The sequence below is a fragment of the Oncorhynchus kisutch genome, linkage group LG15 (genome assembly GCF_002021735.2).
Source record: "Oncorhynchus kisutch isolate 150728-3 linkage group LG15, Okis_V2, whole genome shotgun sequence".
Taxonomy (NCBI): Eukaryota; Metazoa; Chordata; class Actinopteri; order Salmoniformes; family Salmonidae; genus Oncorhynchus; species Oncorhynchus kisutch.
Genome location: NC_034188.2, coordinates 80512872 through 80532871, shown reverse-complemented (window position 1 = coordinate 80532871; position 20000 = coordinate 80512872). Strand labels below are relative to the sequence as shown.

The 20000-nt window shown below is 43.2% G+C and overlaps 1 protein-coding gene across 1 annotated transcript in view; it reads left to right on the top strand.

The window, feature by feature from the left end:
• Window positions 1–17193, top strand: part of LOC116353716 (metabotropic glutamate receptor 5-like) — a 107374-nt gene extending 90181 nt beyond the window's left edge. The window contains exon 6 of the mRNA XM_031791441.1: window positions 17124–17193. Coding sequence (XP_031647301.1) covers window positions 17124–17193 — 70 coding nt within the window. The remainder of the gene's footprint in view (window positions 1–17123) is intronic.
• Window positions 17194–20000: the final 2807 nt, after the last annotated feature.

Below are 20000 nucleotides of genomic sequence, written 5' to 3'. Positions count from 1 at the left end.
TTTCATGGAACGTTTTTGATGTAAAATAGAACCACGAGGAAACCTGTATGAAACGTTAAGCTGAAGTACAGAAATTCACACAGAAGAACATTTTTCTTAATAACATTCTCTGAACTATTTGAGAACGTTCCCTATGTCAAACCAGTTATTTTAACAGAACGTTCCCTATGTCAAACCAGTTATTTTAACAGAACGTTCCCTATGTCAAACCAGTTATTTTAACAGAACGTTCCCTATGTCAAACCAGTTATTTTAACAGAACAGAACGTTCCCTATGTCAAACCAGTTATTTTAACAGAACGTTCCCTATGTCAAACCAGTTATTTTAACAGAACGTTCCCTATGTCAAACCAGTTATTTTAACAGAACAGAACGTTCCCTATGTCAAACCAGTTATTTTAACAGAACGTTCCCTATGTCAAACCAGTTATTTTAACAGAACGTTCCCTATGTCAAACCAGTTATTTTAACAGAACAGAACGTTCCCTATGTCAAACCAGTTATTTTAACAGAACGTTCCCTATGTCAAAACAGTTATTTTAACAGAACGTTCCCTATGTCAAACCAGTTATTTTAACAGAACAGAACGTTCCCAATGTCAAACCAGTTATTTTAATAGAACGTTCCCTATGTCAAACCAGTTATTTTAACAGAACGTTCCCTATGTCAAAACAGTTATTTTAACAGAACATTCCCAATGTCAAACCAGTTATTTTAACAGAACGTTCCCTATGTCAAACCAGTTATTTTAACAGAACAGAACGTTCCCTATGTCAAACCAGTTATTTTAACAGAACAGAACGTTCCCTATGTCAAACCAGTTATTTTAACAGAACGTTCCCTATGTCAAACCAGTTATTTTAACAGAACGTTCCCTATGTCAAACCAGTTATTTTAACAGAACGTTCCCAATGTCAAACCAGTTATTTTAACAGAACAGAACATTCCCTATGTCAAACCAGTTATTTTAACAGAACGTTCCCTATGTCAAACCAGTTATTTTAACAGAACAGAACGTTCCCTATGTCAAACCAGTTATTTTAACAGAACATTCCCAATGTCAAACCAGTTATTTTAACAGAACGTTCCCTATGTCAAACCAGTTATTTTAACAGAACGTTCCCTATGTCAAACCAGTTATTTTAACAGAACAGAACGTTCCCTATGTCAAACCAGTTATTTTAACAGAACGTTCCCTATGTCAAACCAGTTATTTTAACAGAACGTTCCCTATGTCAAACCAGTTATTTTAACAGAACAGAACATTCCCAATGTCAAACCAGTTATTTTAACAGAACGTTCCCTATGTCAAACCAGTTATTTTAACAGAACGTTCCCTATGTCAAACCAGTTATTTTAACAGAACAGAACGTTCCCTATGTCAAACCAGTTATTTTAACAGAACAGAACGTTCCCTATGTCAAACCAGTTATTTTAACAGAACGTTCCCTATGTCAAACCAGTTATTTTAACAGAACGTTCCCTATGTCAAACCAGTTATTTTAACAGAACGTTCCCAATGTCAAACCAGTTATTTTAACAGAACAGAACATTCCCTATGTCAAACCAGTTATTTTAACAGAACGTTCCCTATGTCAAACCAGTTATTTTAACAGAACGTTCCCAATGTCAAACCAGTTATTTTAACAGAACATTCCCAATGTCAAACCAGTTATTTTAACAGAACGTTCCCTATGTCAAACCAGTTATTTTAACAGAACGTTCCCTATGTCAAACCAGTTATTTTAACAGAACGTTCCCTATGTCAAACCAGTTATTTTAACAGAACGTTCCCTATGTCAAACCAGTTATTTTAACAGAACGTTCCCTATGTCAAACCAGTTATTTAACAGAACGTTCCCTATGTCAAACCAGTTATTTTAACAGAACGTTCCCTATGTCAAACCAGTTATTTTAACAGAACGTTCCCTATGTCAAACCAGTTATTTTAACAGAACGTTCCCTATGTCAAACCAGTTATTTTAACAGAACGTTCCCTATGTCAAACCAGTTATTTTAACAGAACGTTTCCCTATGTCAAACCAGTTATTTTAACAGAACGTTCCCTATGTCAAACCAGTTATTTTAACAGAACATTCCCTATGTCAAACCAGTTATTTTAACAGAACAGAACATTCCCTATGTCAAACCAGTTATTTTAACAGAACAGAACATTCCCTATGTCAAACCAGTTATTTTAACAGAACATTCCCAATGTCAAACCAGTTATTTTAACAGAACGTTCCCTATGTCAAACCAGTTATTTTAACAGAACGTTCCCAATGTCAAACCAGTTATTTTAACAGAACGTTCCCTATGTCAAACCAGTTATTTTAACAGAACAGAACGTTCCCTATGTCAAACCAGTTATTTTAACAGAACGTTCCCTATGTCAAACCAGTTATTTTAACAGAACAGAACATTCCCAATGTCAAACCAGTTATTTTAACAGAACGTTCCCAATGTCAAACCAGTTATTTTAACAGAACAGAACATTCCCTATGTCAAACCAGTTATTTTAACAGAACAGAACGTTCCCAATGTCAAACCAGTTATTTTAACAGAACAGAACATTCCCTATGTCAAACCAGTTATTTTAACAGAACGTTCCCTATGTCAAACCAGTTATTTTAACAGAACAGAACGTTCCCTATGTCAAACCAGTTATTTTACCAGAACAGAACGTTCCCTATGTCAAACCAGTTATTTTAACAGAACATTCCCTATGTCAAACCAGTTATTTTAACAGAACGTTCCCTATGTCAAACCAGTTATTTTAACAGAACGTTCCCTATGTCAAACCAGTTATTTTAACAGAACAGAACGTTCCCTATGTCAAACCAGTTATTTTAACAGAACAGAACGTTCCCTATGTCAAACCAGTTATTTTAACAGAACGTTCCCTATGTCAAACCAGTTATTTTAACAGAACGTTCCCTATGTCAAACCAGTTATTTTAACAGAACGTTCCCAATGTCAAACCAGTTATTTTAACAGAACAGAACATTCCCTATGTCAAACCAGTTATTTTAACAGAACGTTCCCTATGTCAAACCAGTTATTTTAACAGAACGTTCCCAATGTCAAACCAGTTATTTTAACAGAACATTCCCAATGTCAAACCAGTTATTTTAACAGAACGTTCCCTATGTCAAACCAGTTATTTTAACAGAACGTTCCCTATGTCAAACCAGTTATTTTAACAGAACGTTCCCTATGTCAAACCAGTTATTTTAACAGAACGTTCCCTATGTCAAACCAGTTATTTTAACAGAACGTTCCCTATGTCAAACCAGTTATTTTAACAGAACGTTCCCTATGTCAAACCAGTTATTTTAACAGAACGTTCCCTATGTCAAACCAGTTATTTTAACAGAACGTTCCCTATGTCAAACCAGTTATTTTAACAGAACGTTCCCTATGTCAAACCAGTTATTTTAACAGAACGTTCCCTATGTCAAACCAGTTATTTTAACAGAACGTTTCCCTATGTCAAACCAGTTATTTTAACAGAACGTTCCCTATGTCAAACCAGTTATTTTAACAGAACATTCCCTATGTCAAACCAGTTATTTTAACAGAACAGAACATTCCCTATGTCAAACCAGTTATTTTAACAGAACAGAACATTCCCTATGTCAAACCAGTTATTTTAACAGAACATTCCCAATGTCAAACCAGTTATTTTAACAGAACGTTCCCTATGTCAAACCAGTTATTTTAACAGAACGTTCCCAATGTCAAACCAGTTATTTTAACAGAACGTTCCCTATGTCAAACCAGTTATTTTAACAGAACAGAACGTTCCCTATGTCAAACCAGTTATTTTAACAGAACGTTCCCTATGTCAAACCAGTTATTTTAACAGAACAGAACATTCCCAATGTCAAACCAGTTATTTTAACAGAACGTTCCCAATGTCAAACCAGTTATTTTAACAGAACAGAACATTCCCTATGTCAAACCAGTTATTTTAACAGAACAGAACGTTCCCAATGTCAAACCAGTTATTTTAACAGAACAGAACATTCCCTATGTCAAACCAGTTATTTTAACAGAACGTTCCCTATGTCAAACCAGTTATTTTAACAGAACAGAACGTTCCCTATGTCAAACCAGTTATTTTACCAGAACAGAACGTTCCCTATGTCAAACCAGTTATTTTAACAGAACATTCCCTATGTCAAACCAGTTATTTTAACAGAACGTTCCCAATGTCAAACCAGTTATTTTAACAGAACGTTCCCAATGTCAAACCAGTTATTTTAACAGAACGTTCCCTATGTCAAACCAGTTATTTTAACAGAACATTCCCAATGTCAAACCAGTTATTTTAACAGAACGTTCCCTATGTCAAACCAGTTATTTTAACAGAACGTTCCCAATGTCAAACCAGTTATTTTAACAGAACATTCCCTATGTCAAACCAGTTATTTTAACAGAACATTCCCTATGTCAAACCAGTTATTTTAACAGAACAGTGTAACGGCTCTCTTCTATCTCCTCCTCTGACGAAGAGGTAGAACAAGGATCGGACCAAAATGCAGCGTGATGATGATTCATGATTTATTTAAATGAAGGAAAACCCTATACAAGCAGAAACTACAAAAATAACGAAATGAAATAACGAAAACCGAAACAGCCCTATCTGGTGCAAACACAAAGACAGGAACAATCACCCACGAAAACACTCACAGAATATGGCTGCCTAAATATGGTTCCCAATCAGAGACAACGATAATCACCTGACTCTGATTGAGAACCGCCTCAGGCAGCCCTAGACTACTTAGACACCCCACAAAACCCCTAAGACAAAAACACACCACAATAACCCATGTCACACCCTGGCCTGACCAAATAATTAAAGAAAACACAAAATACTCAGACCAAGGCGTGACAAACAGAACGTTCCCTATGTCAAACCAGTTATTTTAACAGAACGTTCCCTATGTCAAACCAGTTATTTTAACAGAACGTTCCCTATGTCAAACCAGTTATTTTAACAGAACGTTCCCTATGTCAAACCAGTTATTTTAACAGAACAGAACGTTCCCTATGTCAAACCAGTTATTTTAACAGAACATTCCCTATGTCAAACCAGTTATTTTAACAGAACGTTCCCTATGTCAAACCAGTTATTTTAACAGAACAGAACGTTCCCTATGTCAAACCAGTTATTTTAACAGAACAGAACGTTCCCTATGTCAAACCAGTTATTTTAACAGATTGTTTCCTAAAAGTTCAAACATGGTTACATTTAATTTAATTTAATTGTTGGTAATGTTCTGGGAACGTTCTGTTAAAGTTATTAAATGTCAAGAAAAAAGGTTTCCTTAAATATGCTGAGTATGTTCCAAAGCCAAGTAACTATCACCATTCCCAGAACATTGTGGGAAGGTGTATGCAAAATAACCATAGGACAAGCCTGCTCTCACCAAGCTTTAAGACACAGATGGTTCTCAGAACGTCATACGCTAGCTGGGTAGTTAGTCATCGAGGGTACAGTGATGAATATAAAAATAAATGGGTGAATTGAAAAGGGTTTTCAATGGTGTATAACTGGGATATTGTATTCATTAGTAGCCTATCATTGGCTCTTTAGATTTTATTAGGGAAAGTTGTCTCATAATTCACATAATTGTCACATAATCCTAGCATGAATGACTTCTCGTTACCATTCCTTTCTTCTCCGATCTACTCTTTCACTCTCAGCTTCGATGTTGACTCTCAGTTATTTTTTCTCTGTCTCTCTATCTTCATTCCTGTGTTCCCTGATACATAGAGCTAGTGCCCCATCAGGCGTGCAAAGCGGTGTGATAGCTCAGGTAATTACACGGAGAGATACACACATATCAAATCAAATTGTATGAATAACATAAAATACACAATAATGGAGCTATATACAGGGAGTACCAGTACCAGATCAATGTGGAGCTATGAACAGGAAGTACCAGTACCAGATCAATGTGGAGCTATATACAGGAAGTACCAGTACCAGATCAATGTGGAGCTATGAACAGGGAGTACCAGTACCAGATCAATGTGGAGCTATATACAGGGAGTACCAGTACCAGATCAATGTGGAGCTATGAACAGGAAGTACCAGTACCAGATCAATGTGGAGCTATATACAGGAAGTACCAGTACCAGATCAATGTGCAGAGGTACGAGGTATTTGAGGTAGATATGTACCTGAAGGCAGGATAAAGTGACTAGGCATCAGGATAGATAATAATAAGGTATTTGAGGTAGATATGTACATGAAGGCAGGATAAAGTGACTAGGCATCAGGATAGATAAGAATAAGAGTCAAATAAAGAACAGAGCAGTAACAGCATATTATGAGTGTAAAAGTGTGTGTGTGTGTGTGTGTGTGTGTGTGTTTGTGTGTGTGTGTGTGTGCTTGTTGTGTCAGTATGCATGTGTGTGTTTGTGTTGTCGGTATGCATATGTGTTTTGTTTATAAACAGGAAGCAGGAAAATAGAGTCATGGACAGATGAAGGGAGTAGAAGGAAGGACCTTACAGACGTTTCTGTAGGTATGAATAAAAGTGGTCTAGCATTTTAGCGCCTCTGGCTCAGGGGATGTGTTGGTAAAAGTGAGGTAGAATGGTTTTAAATCTCCCCATCTTAAACTCCCCACTCAACAAAAACGCTGACTCTGGGTGAGCGGTTTCTTGTTTGTTTATGGCCCCATCCAGTTCATGATGATTACGGATAAGAACTCTCTTGGTCTGCAACTTACCATGAGATATTCTCTATCAAGTGAGAAAAAGCTTGAGATTTCCATCACACTGGAATGCAGCGCACCAGTTGTTGTTTATGAAGAGACACACTGAGGACACGCACGCACACACACACACACACACACACACACACACACACACACACACACACACACACACACACACACACACACACACACACACACACACACACACACACACACACACACACACACACACACACACACACACACACAAACATAGCCTCCCTACACTCCAATAACTCCTCCTAACCTTCATCCAACAACCTCTACCTAAGAGAGAGAGAGAGATCCTGAAAGGGGGTGATGGAGAGATAGAGAGAGAGAGAGCCTGAGAGGGGGGCAATGGAGAGAGAGAGAGAGAGAGAGAGCCTGAGAGGGTGGCAATGGAGAGATAGAGAGAGAGAGAGGGGGGCAAAGAAGAGAGAGAGAGAGAGCCTGAGAGAGGTGCGATGGAGAGGTAGAGAGAGCCTGAGAGGGGTGCGATGGAGAGGTAGAGAGAGAGCCTGAGAGTGGTGCGATGGAGAGGTAGAGAGAGAGCCTGAGAGGGGGGCAATGGAGAGAGAGAGAGCCTGAGAGGGGTGCGATGGAGAGGTAGAGAGAGAGAGCCTGAGAGGGGTGCGATGGAGAGGTAGAGAGAGCCTGAGAGGGGTGCGATGGAGAGGTAGAGCGAGAGCCTGAGAGGGGGGCAATGGAGAGAGAGAGAGCCTGAGAGGGGTGCGATGGAGAGGTAGAGAGAGCCTGAGAGGGGTGCGATGGAGAGGTAGAGAGAGAGAAAGGGTAAGGACAGAGCCAGTTTGTGTTATAGGAGCTGTTGGTGGTGTTGGTTAGGAGGGGCATGGGGTGCTAATGGTTCTATTTGCTCTGAATTCAAATCAGCTAGCCCTGTTAGACATCTACACACACACACACACACACACACACACACACACACACACACACACACACACACACACACACACACACACACACACACACACACACACACACACACACACACACACACAACCCCTGTCTGCACACAGTGAGTAATTTAATGCGTGTGTGTGTTACAGTGCCTTGCGAAAGTATTCACCCACTTTTCCTATTTTTTTGCATTACAACCTGATTTGGATTTCATGTAATGGACATATACAAAATAGTCAAAATTGGTGAAGTGAAATTTAAAAAATAACTTGTTTCAAATTTTTTTTAAAGAAATGTAAAACTGAAAAGTGGTGCATGCATATGCATTCACCCCCTTTGCTATGAAGCCCCTAAATAAGATCTGGTGCAACCAATTACCTTCAGAAGTCACATAGTTAGTTAAATAAAGTCCACCTGTGTGCAATCTAAGTGTCACATGATCTGTCACATGATCTCTGTGTATATTTACACCTGTTCTGAAAGGCCCCAGAGTCTGCAACACCACTAAAAGGGGCACCACCAAGCAAGCGACACTATGACTACCAAGTAGCTCTCCAAACAGGCCAGGGACAAAGTTGTGGAGAAGTACAGATCAGGGTTGGGTTATAAAAAAATATCTGAAATGTTGAACATCGCATAGAGCACCATTAAATCCATTATTAAAACATTGAAAGAATATGGCACCACAACAAACCTGCCAAGAGAGGGCCGCCCACCAAAACCCACGGACCAGGCAAGGAGGGCAGAGAGGCAACAAAGAGACCAAAGATAACCCTGAAGGAGCAACAAAGCTCCACAGCGGAGATTGGAGTATCTGTCCATAGGACCACTTTAAGCCGTACACTCCACAGAGCTGGGCTTTATGGAAGAGTGGCCAGAAAAAAGCCATTGCATAAATAAAAAAATGAGCAAACACGTTTAGTGTATTCGCCAAAAGGCATGTGGGAGACTCTCCAAACATATGGAAGAAGGTACTCTGGTCAGATGAGACTAAAATTGAGCTTTTTGGCCATCAAGAAAAATGCTTTGTCTGGTGCAACCCCAACACCTCTCATCACTCCGAGAACACCATCCCCACAGGGAAGCATGGTGGTGGCAGCATCATGCTGTGGGGACGTTTTTCATCGGCAGGGACTGGGAAACTGGTCAGTATTTAACATACATTGAAATTCTTGAGGGGGTGGGGGGGGGGGGGGGGGGGTGAATAGTTTGTCTTATTTTTTGTTTGTTTCACTGTAAAAATATTTTGTATCTTCACAGTGGTAGTGTAAATCAACTTTTTTTTTTACCTTTATTTTACTAGGCAAGTCAGTTAAGAAAAAAATCTTATTTTCAATGACAGCCTAGGAACAGTGGGTTAACTGCCTGTTCAGGGGCAGAACGACAGATTTGTACCTTGTCAGCTCGGGGATTCGAATTTGCAACCTTTCGGTTACTAGTCCAACGCTCTAACCACTAGGCTACCCTGCCACCCCCAAAAATCCAAAGCAAGAAAAATGCCAACGGGGGTGAATACTTTCGCAAGCCACTGTATGATAAGGGTTGCAAAGCTACCTGTCGGTAATTTACCAAAGTTACCAGAATATCTTCAGTAATTTTAATATTTACCAGACAATCTATAGCAATCTATCGTAGCTATGGTAATTTATACTTAAATAACTTAAAAAATATTAAATGTATTCATATATAGTATTAATTTATTGTATTTGTGTCCATATTGTCCATGAGTTTCTAGTAAACAAACCATATTGTTCAATAGAAAATAGCCTAGTACTGAGAAAAGCATCTAATCAACAATAGCATTATTTGAAATTAATTCAGCAATTCTTCCAACTATTGACTTTTTTCACAATGGCTACCAAAAGATATTTCATGCTGAAACCAGGTATATTCACTAAGTTGATTGTTTATATTTAGGATAATGTTTAATAGCTTTGTCATTCTATTTTCTGATTATTTCATATATTTTACATGTGAGAAGGTAGGGGTCGCGACCCCACCACTAAAAAAAGGGATCAACGGCCAGTGCTGCGTTTTTTTCATTGTGGCGATGACAGTCTATTACAAATCAGATGACAGTCTATTACAAATCAGATGACAGTCTATTACAAATCAGATGACAGGTTATTACAAATCATATGACAGTCTATTACAAACCAGATGACAGTCTATTACAAATCAGATGACAGTCTATTACAAATCAGTTTGACAGTCTATTACAAATCAGTTTGACAGTCTATTACAAATCAGTTTGACAGTCTATTACAAATCATATGACAGTCTATTACAAATCAGTTTGACAGTCTATTACAAATCAGATGACAGTCTATTACAAATCAGTTTGACAGTCTATTACAAATCAGTTTGACAGTCTATTACAAATCAGATGACAGTCTATTACAAATCAGTTTGACAGTCTATTACAAATCAGTTTGACAGTCTATTACAAATCAGATGACAGTCTATTACAAATCATATGACAGTCTATTACAAATCAGTTTGACAGTACTTTTGAAAGTATTTCAATCGGAAGGAAGTATGGTTTGAAGTGACTGAAATCCGAATCAGAAAAGTATTGGGAAGTTCAGAAGATCATCAGGCAATCATTTTTTTATGTTCTTTTTCTCCCAGCCTGATTTAGTGCCTGGTCTTGTCCACTCTGTTGTAATGAGTCCTGCGCGGCTTGTGGGCTCGTAAAACAGACGACTGGTGTGTTCCAGAGAGTGTTATCTTTCAGTGATGGGGTCATAATACAGCCAACAAAAACAGAAACGCAACATACAACAATTTCAAAGATTTTACTGAGTTTCATATATCAGTCAATTGAAATAAATGAATTACGCCCTAATCTATGGATTTCACATGACTGGGATGTACTACAGATATGCATCTGTTTGCCAGTATCTGGTGTGACCACCATTTGCCTCATGTAGCGCGACACATCTCCTTTGCATTGAGTTGATCAGGTTGTTGATTGTGGCCTGTGGAATGTTGTCCCACTCCTCCTGATACGACGGCTGTGCGAAGCTGCTGGATACTGGTGGGAACTGGAACACGCTGTCTTACACATCGATCCAAAGCATCCCTAACGTGCTCAATGGGTGACATGTCTGGTGAGTATGCAGGCCATGAAAGAACTGGGACATTTTCAGCTTCCAGGAATTGTGTACATATCCTTGCTACATGGGGCTGTGCATCATCATGATGAAACATGAGGTGATGGTGGTGGATGAATGACTTGACAATGGGCCTCGGGATCTCTTCACGGTATCCCTGTGCATTCAAATTGCCATCGATAAAATGCAATTATGTTTGTTGTCTGTAGCTTATGGGGCACTCTGTTCACAACGTTGACATCAGCAAACCGCTCAACCACACAACACTATAACGCTCGCCCACACAACACCATACCGCTCGCCCACACAATTGCCATCTGCCTGGTACAGTTGAAACCAGGATTCATCCGTGAAGAGCACAACTTTCCAACTAAAGTCTGTTACGACGCCAAACTGCAGTCAGGTCAAGACTCTGAGGAAGACGACGAGCACACATCTTCCCTGAGACACTTTCTGACAGTTGTGCAGAAATTCTTAGTTTGTGAAAACCCAGGTCTCAGATGATCCCGCAGGTGAACAAGCCGGATGTGGAGGTCCTGGGTTGGCGTGGTTACACGTAGTCTGCAGTTTTGAGGCCAGTTGGAAGTACTGACAAATTCTCTAAAATGACGTTGGAGGTGGCTTATTGTACAGAAATTAACATTAAATTCTCTGTCTACTGAGCCGGTTAGACAATCCGTCAGTCAGCATGCCAATTTCACGCTCCCTCAAAACATGAGACATCTGTGGCATTGTGTTGTGTGACAAAATTGCACATATTAGAGTGGCCTTTTATTGCCCCCAGCACAAGGTGCACCTGTGTTATGATCATGCTGTTTAATAAGCTTCTTGATATGTCACACCTGTCAGGTGGGTGTATTATCTTGGCAAATGAGAAATGCTCACTAACAGGTATGTAAACAAATGTGTGCACATACATATTTAGAAACTTTGAGACCCTAGTTATGACTTTTCCTAAATGAGTTTTGCTCTACAGGTTATACCACTTTTCCCCTCCTTCATCCCCCCAAACATACCCCTTTATGGCATGTGAATAGCACACTTCTCTTTTCACTTCTGAACGGTCTCCCTGACTTTGTGCTAGCCGGCTCATCAATCAGATATGGTACTAGCTGTGCTAGCTGGCTCATCAAGCAGACATGGTACTAGCTGGCTCATCAAGCAGACATGGTACTAGCTGTGCTAGCTGGCTCATCAATCAGACATGGTACTAGCTGTGCTAGCTGGCTCATCAATCAGACATGGTACTAGCTGTGCTAGCTGGCTCATCAAGCAGACATGGTACTAGCTGTGCTAGCCGGCTCATCAATCAGATATGGTACTAGCTGTGCTAGCTGGCTCATCAAGCAGACATGGTACTAGCTGTGCTAGATGGCTCATCAAGCAGACATGGTATTAGCTGTGCTAGCTGGCTCATCAAGCAGACATGGTACTAGCCGTGCTAGCTGGCTCATCAAGCAGACATGGTACTAGCTGTGCTAGCTGGCTCATCAAGCAGACATGGTACTAAAAGCTGCCAGTACAGTTCATTGGAAAGAAGACACAGTTTATGTGTCTAATGGGCTGTATGTTTGGCAGTCAGTGGAGGCTGGTGGAGCGTGGAATCGGGTAGTGAACCATAGGTGCTTGATAACAGTTTGGGTTTGGGTAGGTGGCCCAGTACATCACTGGGGCCAAGCTTCTTGCCATTCAGGTGTCAGAGGGAAGCCACAAAAATTGTCAGAGATTCCAGTCACCCAAGTCATAGACTGTTTTCTCTGCTACCGCACGGCAAGCAATACCAGAGTGCCAAGTCTGGGACCAAACGGCTCCTTAACGGCTTCTACCCCCAAGCCATAAGACTGCTGAACAATTAATCAAATGGCCACCGGACTATTTACATTGACCCCCCCCCCCCCCCCCCCCCCCCTTTCCATTTGTTTTGTACACTGCTGCTACTTCTTGTTTATTTTAGTCACTTCACCCCTACCTACATGTACAAATTACCTCGACTAACCTGTACCCCCGCACACTGACTCGGTACCTGTACCCCCTGTATATAGCCACATTATTGTTATTTTATTGTGTAATTTAAAGTAATTGAGACTTGATTGAAGTGAGCTGTTGATTGTGATGGATTATTAAAGGTCCAATGCAACTGTTTTAACATAAATCTCAATAGCAAATCATTTCTGGGTAACAAGTACCTTACTGTGATTGTTTTCACTTCAAATGGTCAAAAATAAACCAAAATAGCTTAGCAAAGAGCAATTTCTCAAGCAAGAATTTAGTGGTCTGCCCATGTTTCTGCCTTATTGTGCCTATTGCCCACATCCCCCGGACACAAGATAGCAGCTAGCAAGATGGAGATCAGTGGCTAGTTTTCACTTGCGACATGGCTAGTTATAGTGGCTAGTTTTAGTGAACTACCTTCACTAAAACCATAGGTTCTGGGATGTCTGGTTCGTGATTTGTTGGGAGAGTTGTCTGTCTGAGAGGAACCCCCGAAACATTTATTTTCCCTTTTTGAAGTTACCAAGAGAGTCTGTCATTAATCCCAGAGCCTAGTCACGGCTGTTGCCTAGGGTCTGGGTTTCCCGAGACTAATGAATTCATAGATTAGAGACAAAGAGCCTTTAATTCACAATGGAATATGATGGAATGAGAGACGATTTCAGGTGTTGGAATGAATAACTGCTGACTGAGTGAGTGTGATGGTTGTGTGACTGCAGAGCCCATATCTACCTGGCTCTGGTTGGCTGTATCTCTGTGATGGATGTATTATACCAGGCATCACCAACTAGACTGCCCCAGCAGGTCCCTGAGAATCTGGTTGGCTGTATCTCTGTGATGGATGTATTATACCAGGCATCACCAACTAGACTGCCCCAGCAGGTCCCTGAGAATCTGGTTGGCTGTATCTCTGTGATGGATGTATTATACCAGGCATCACCAACTAGACTGCCCCAGCAGGTCCCTGAGAATCTGGTTGGCTGTATCTCTGTGATGGATGTATTATACCAGGCATCACCAACTAGACTGCCCCAGCAGGTCCCTGAGAATCTGGATGGCTGTATCTCTGTGATGGATGTATTATACCAGGCATCACCAACTAGACTGCCCCAGCAGGTCCCTGAGAATCTGGTTGGCTGTATCTCTGTGATGGATGTATTATACCAGGCATCACCAACTAGACTGCCCCAGCAGGTCCCTGAGAATCTGGTTGGCTGTATCTCTGTGATGGATGTATTATACCAGGCATCACCAACTAGACTGCCCCAGCAGGTCCCTGAGATTCTGGTTGGCTGTATCTCTGTGATGGATGTATTATACCAGGCATCACCAACTAGACTGCCCCAGCAGGTCCCTGAGAATCTGGTTGGCTGTATCTCTGTGATGGATGTATTATACCAGGCATCACCAACTAGACTGCCCCAGCAGGTCCCTGAGAATCTGGTTGGCTGTATCTCTGTGATGGATGTATTATACCAGGCATCACCAACTAGACTGCCCCAGCAGGTCCCTGAGAATCTGGTTGGCTGTATCTCTGTGATGGATGTATTATACCAGGCATCACCAACTAGACTGCCCCAGCAGGTCCCTGAGAATCTGGTTGGCTGTATCTCTGTGATGGATGTATTATACCAGGCATCACCAACTAGACTGCCCCAGCAGGTCCCTGAGAATCTGGTTGGCTGTATCTCTGTGATGGATGTATTATACCAGGCATCACCAACTAGATTCAGCCACGGGCCAATATTTTCTTGAGTGGATAGTCTGGGGGCCAGAACATAATTATAGATCATTTGACCTCACATAGACAGCATGAATCCCAAACAGAGATAATATTTGACTAAAACATAATCATTTCAAACCTTGCTTACATTTGTATATGATCACGTGTCTCTCTGTTATGCGTGGGAACAGATTTCTCAAATGGAGCTGATGTCCTGGTGTTTTTACCGTGTTTTATGTCCAACAATACAAAATAATAAAAAAAAATATATATATATTTGCTCAGAAAACTTGGGGGGCCAACTAAAACCCGCCAGTTTGGGACCCCGTATTGCACTGACAGAATACACAACAGACAGACACAATGTTCAGCGTGGGCTTGAAGCCAGAACAACAGCCCTGGAATCCTAAACGCATTTAATATGAAAGAGAGAGAGAGAAGAGAGAGAAAGAGGGACACAGAGATGGAGAGATAATGATAATTTGGGAGGTTCTTGTATTTGTCCTGTTACACAGTGTGTAATGGAAATGTTTTGTTGTTGCATATCCTAACTCCCTCTGAGACACGCACAGGGAGTGGAGTCACGGCCAGGGTCGCCATTGTACATCGCCACGAAGAGAAATTAGGGTTAAGTGCCTTGATCAAGGGCACAGCGACAGATTGTTCACCTTGTCGGATCCGGTATTCAACCCAGCAACCTTTTGGTCACTGGCTCAATGCTCTAACACAGAAGGAGAGAGAGACTTTTGACTTTTTGTCATTCATATCATTAAAACCTTCACTCATGACACAGAAAGGACACCCCTGTTTGTCTCCCGGGTCGACGTGTGCCAACCAGTTATTAGTGGCCAGTGCAGGTCACCCAGCCTTAGTAAACCCACTGCCATCAGTCGCTATTGCAGGGCCGATCTCAAAAGGAGGGCTGAATTGTGGAAGATAGGCTACCCACAGCCCAGACTCCACACCCCTTCTCGTGGGGGGCCTTAGCAGCTGCCAGGCCCTCAGCACTGCAGAGTAAAAGTCTGAGAGATCTGCTGTACTCAGCCTCTCCAGCTTCATGAGGAACAGCTGACGGTTCAACCCTAATCCACCAGCTCTCCTCAGCCTCTCCAGCTTCATGAGGAACAGCTGCCGGTCCAACCCTAATCCTCCAGCTCTCCTCAGCCTCTCCAGCTTCATGAGGAACAGCTGCCGGTCCAACCCTAATCCACCAGCTCTCCTCAGCCTCTCCAGCTTCATGAGGAACAGCTGCCGGTCCAACCCTAATCCACCAGCTCTCCTCAGCCTCTCCAGCTTCATGAGGAACAGCTGCCGGTCCAACCCTAATCCACCAGCTCTCCCCAGCCTCTCCAGCTTCATGAGGAACAGCTGCCGGTCCAACCCTAATCCTCCAGCTCTCCTCAGCCTCTCCAGCTTCATGAGGAACAGCTGCCGGTCCAACCCTAATCCTCCAGCTCTCCTCAGCCTCTCCAGCTTCATGAGGAACAGCTGCCGGTCCAACCCTAATCCTCCAGCTCTCCTCAGCCTCTCCAGCTTCATGAGGAACAACTGCCGGTCCAACCCTAATCCACCAGCTCTCCTCAGCCTCTCCAGCTTCATGAGGAACAGCTGCCGGTCCAACCCTAATCCTCCAGCTCTCCTCAGCCTCTCCAGCTTCATGAGGAACAGCTGCCGGTCCAACCCTAACCGCCAGCTCTCCTCAGCCTCTCCAGCTTCATGAGGAACAGCTGCCGGTCCAACCCTAACCGCCAGCTCTCCTCAGCCTCTCCAGCTTCATGAGGAACAGCTGCCGGTCCACCCCTAATCCACCAGCTCTCCTCAGCCTCTCCAGCTTCATGAGGAACAGCTGCCGGTCCAACCCTAACCGCCAGCTCTCCTCAGCCTCTCCAGCTTCATGAGGAACAGCTGCCGGTCCAACCCTAACCGCCAGCTCTCCTCAGCCTCTCCAGCTTCATGAGGAACAGCTGCCGGTCCACCCCTAATCCACCAGCTCTCCTCAGCAGTGTGCATGCTGGTTCCCTCCAGCCAACATCAGTATGGTACAGCAGTCTTTGCACCACGTTCAGTCGGAAATCAGACACCCTGCTCTCCAGTTCCACCACTGCAGTTCTAACCACTAGGCTACCCTGCCGCCCCAATATGTCTGGTCCTTGTGTACTATAGAGTCCAGATGGGACTTCAGTCTGTTAGTGAGGACCTTGGCAAATATCTTGTAGTCCGCTTAGAGCAATGCCACAGGCCTCTAATTCCTAAGTTCACACAAGTCCCCTTTTTTTGGGCAGGAGAGTCAGAGCTGTCCAACGGCAGCTCATCGGCAACTCTCCTACCCCGACTCACTGACGCAACACGCAAAAGAGGTCCAGTCCAATTATTCCCCAGAATTTTTTATGAAACTCCACTGGGAGTTCATCAACCCCCGGTCCACAGCCGGGGAACATCTGGGTTACGGCCTCTGCCAGTTCATGGGACAACAGAGAAATGTGAATTTCATCCCTCTGTGCCAGAGAGAGCTTAGGGAGTTATGCAAACAAAACCTGAGCACACATAGGATCACACAGTTCTGCTCTATACAATTCAGTATAAAACTCCACAGTTGACTCCCGCATCTCCCCCACCACAGAGGTCACCCGCCCATCAGACAGCCGCATCTCTCCCACCACAGAGGTCATCCGCCCATCAGACAGCCGTAGACAATGCATACCCTTGGCTTCACCACTCTGTCTTTCCAAACCAAAGAAGAAGGAACTGGGAGCATTCATCTCCTTGAGCATGGAGAACCTGGCTCTTACGAGTGCTCCCTTTGCTTTAACCTGGAAAAACTGCCCAGGTCCCGACGTAATTCAGCTAAATTAGCCTGGAAGCCTACATTGCCCAGTGCCAGAAAACAACTATTCATCTAAACAGCATCTGAAGGTAGACCCTTACACATGGCTGTGACCCACTTCCTCAACCTAAAACATTTCCTGGGTCAGAGGACACCACGCCCCTAATTTTAATAGCGTGTTGTACTGATCTTACAAACTTTCCCAGATTGCAAAAAAAAGCTTAGATGAACCTTTTTCCCTGAGTCTCATTCAGAACCCTTGACAGTTCCCTCACCATGTACTTTGACCCCTCTGCCTGCCTGCCTGCCTGCCTGCCTGGCTGTTAGCTCTGGATCCATTGAGGGGAGTCTGAAAGAAAGCCTCCTCATCGTTCTCTTCCTCAGACTCACCTTCCTCCTCCTCATCTCCATCTTACATCCTGACCACCTGCCCTTTCTCTCTAGTTGGGGCCTCCCCCCAGCACCAGGCAAAGGTTCCTTAGTCCCTTTAACCACACCAGCCTCTCCCCTCCCACCTCCTTTCTTCTTCCCCTCTTTCCTCTTCCGCATGACACCCTCCTCCATCGACCCTGGTCACTTGCCCTTCCCCACTATACTCTCCTCATCCACTAGCATAACCTGACTAGACCCAGCCTCATATACACCACCATCCATGACATGACTAAACCCAGTCTCAGCTACACCACCATCCATAACATGACTAGACCCAGCCTCATCTACACCACCATCTATAGCATGACTTGGCCCAGCCTCTGCTGCCAGCGTCTCATGGCCCCCTGCACGTTGACCTCGATTTCCCCCTCTGACGCTTGCACCCTCACCTGCCTACGGCCTTTATGTGGGCAAGCAAAGCTCTTATGCCCCAAATGCCCACACTCACAGCACCGTAGACTATCTGTGTTGGCAAACCCTGCATAGAGCCCCTCCCCATGCCTCAATTTATAATGCACATTTAACTGTGGCTCATTCAGAAACATGAACACTTGCCTCCTGAATGAAACAACATGCTTAATGGCATCTGCCTGAAAACCTGCTGACACGAAAACCACTAGCAGACTTAACAAAACTCAGCTCTTTCCTGATTTGATCATCCATAATAAACGGAGACAGATTCGCAACTACCACTCTGGTCGAAGGAGTCGAAACAGGAAAAATCGGCACCAACACATTTCTTGCAAATATTCCACAAGCAATCAGCCTACCAACCAAATGTACTATTTTCATGAACACAACCACAGCTTTTCTCATTCTGGAGGCGGAATGTATAAACTCAGCCTCTCTGTTCACCGACCGCGAGCAGAAACCTCTCCACCTTATATTCAATCTCAGAACACACCTGAATCAATGTGGTAATGACAGCGTCCTCCTCCGACTGCAAAGCCATTGCACACACCCCACCGTTCAAAACCGTTCAAAACTAGGAAACTAAACTCTGTTCCTCTTCCTAACTTTGAAAAAGAACAGTGGCTATGCTAAACTAACATACACACACACACACACCCACACACACACCCACACACACCCACACCCACACACCACCAACAGCACCACCATCGCCACCACCCCACCCCACCCCACCCCACCACCAACACCACCCCACCACCCCAATGTTGCCAACCCTATGAAGGGGTGTAAAATTCAGCTAACAAACTTTGAGAGAATGCAGGGGAAAAAAACGCATGAAAACTAAAATGTAAAAATACAACATTTCATCATAATACACAAACTGTTTCGACTGGGAAGCATACGGTAAGTTTTACACGCATGAATAGCCTGTGTCTGTAGGCTGCTGCTACATGCAGGGCCTAACATACCTATATGCAGGGCCTAACATACCTATATGCAGGGCCTAACAGAGAGACATGCAGGGCCTAAACAGAGAGACATGCAGGGCCTAACAGAGAGACATGCAGGGCCTAACATACCTATATGCAGGGGCCTAACAGAGAGACATGCATCTCTCAGGGACAAATGCCAGAACCATGACTTAGGATCTGAGCTGGAGGGCGCAAGGGAGGGATAGAGGGGGAAAAGAGAGAGAGAGAAAGACAGAAGGAGCAAGATGGAGAGAGAGAGAGAGACAGAGAGGAGAGAGAGAGAGAGAGAGAGAAAGAGAGAGAGAGAAAAGTTGGAGGGTGGGAGAGAGAGAAGCTACAGAGGGAGACAGATGGGGAGAGAGAGTGGGGAGAGAAAGAAATATATAAATTAGTCAAAGAAGTAGGGTGGGAGAGTGAAAGAAAGAGATTGAGGGTGGGAGAGTGAGAGATAAGCTACAGAGGGAGACAGATGGGGTGACGATGAGAGAGAGATAGAGAAAAAAGAGAGAGCGATGCATACACCTCCTGTCTCCAATCAGGCTGGTAGTTTAGAGTAGTTTGGGAGTGCAGCAGTTTGAGAAAATGAGTTTTTGTTTCTCTGGGGGGCTTGGAGAGCCAGATGGCATGACCGAGTGAGGAGAAAGAGAGAGAGAGAGAGAGAGAGAGAGAGAGAACAAAAGAGAGAGAGAGAACAAAAGAGAGAGAACAAAAGAGAGAAAGAAAGAGAGAGAGAACAAAAGAGAGAGAGAGAGAGAGAGAGAAGAACAAATAGAGAGAGAACAAAAGAGAGAGAGAAGAAAAGATAGAGAACAAGAGAGAGAGAGGAAAGAGAAAGAGAGAACAAGAGAGAGAGGAA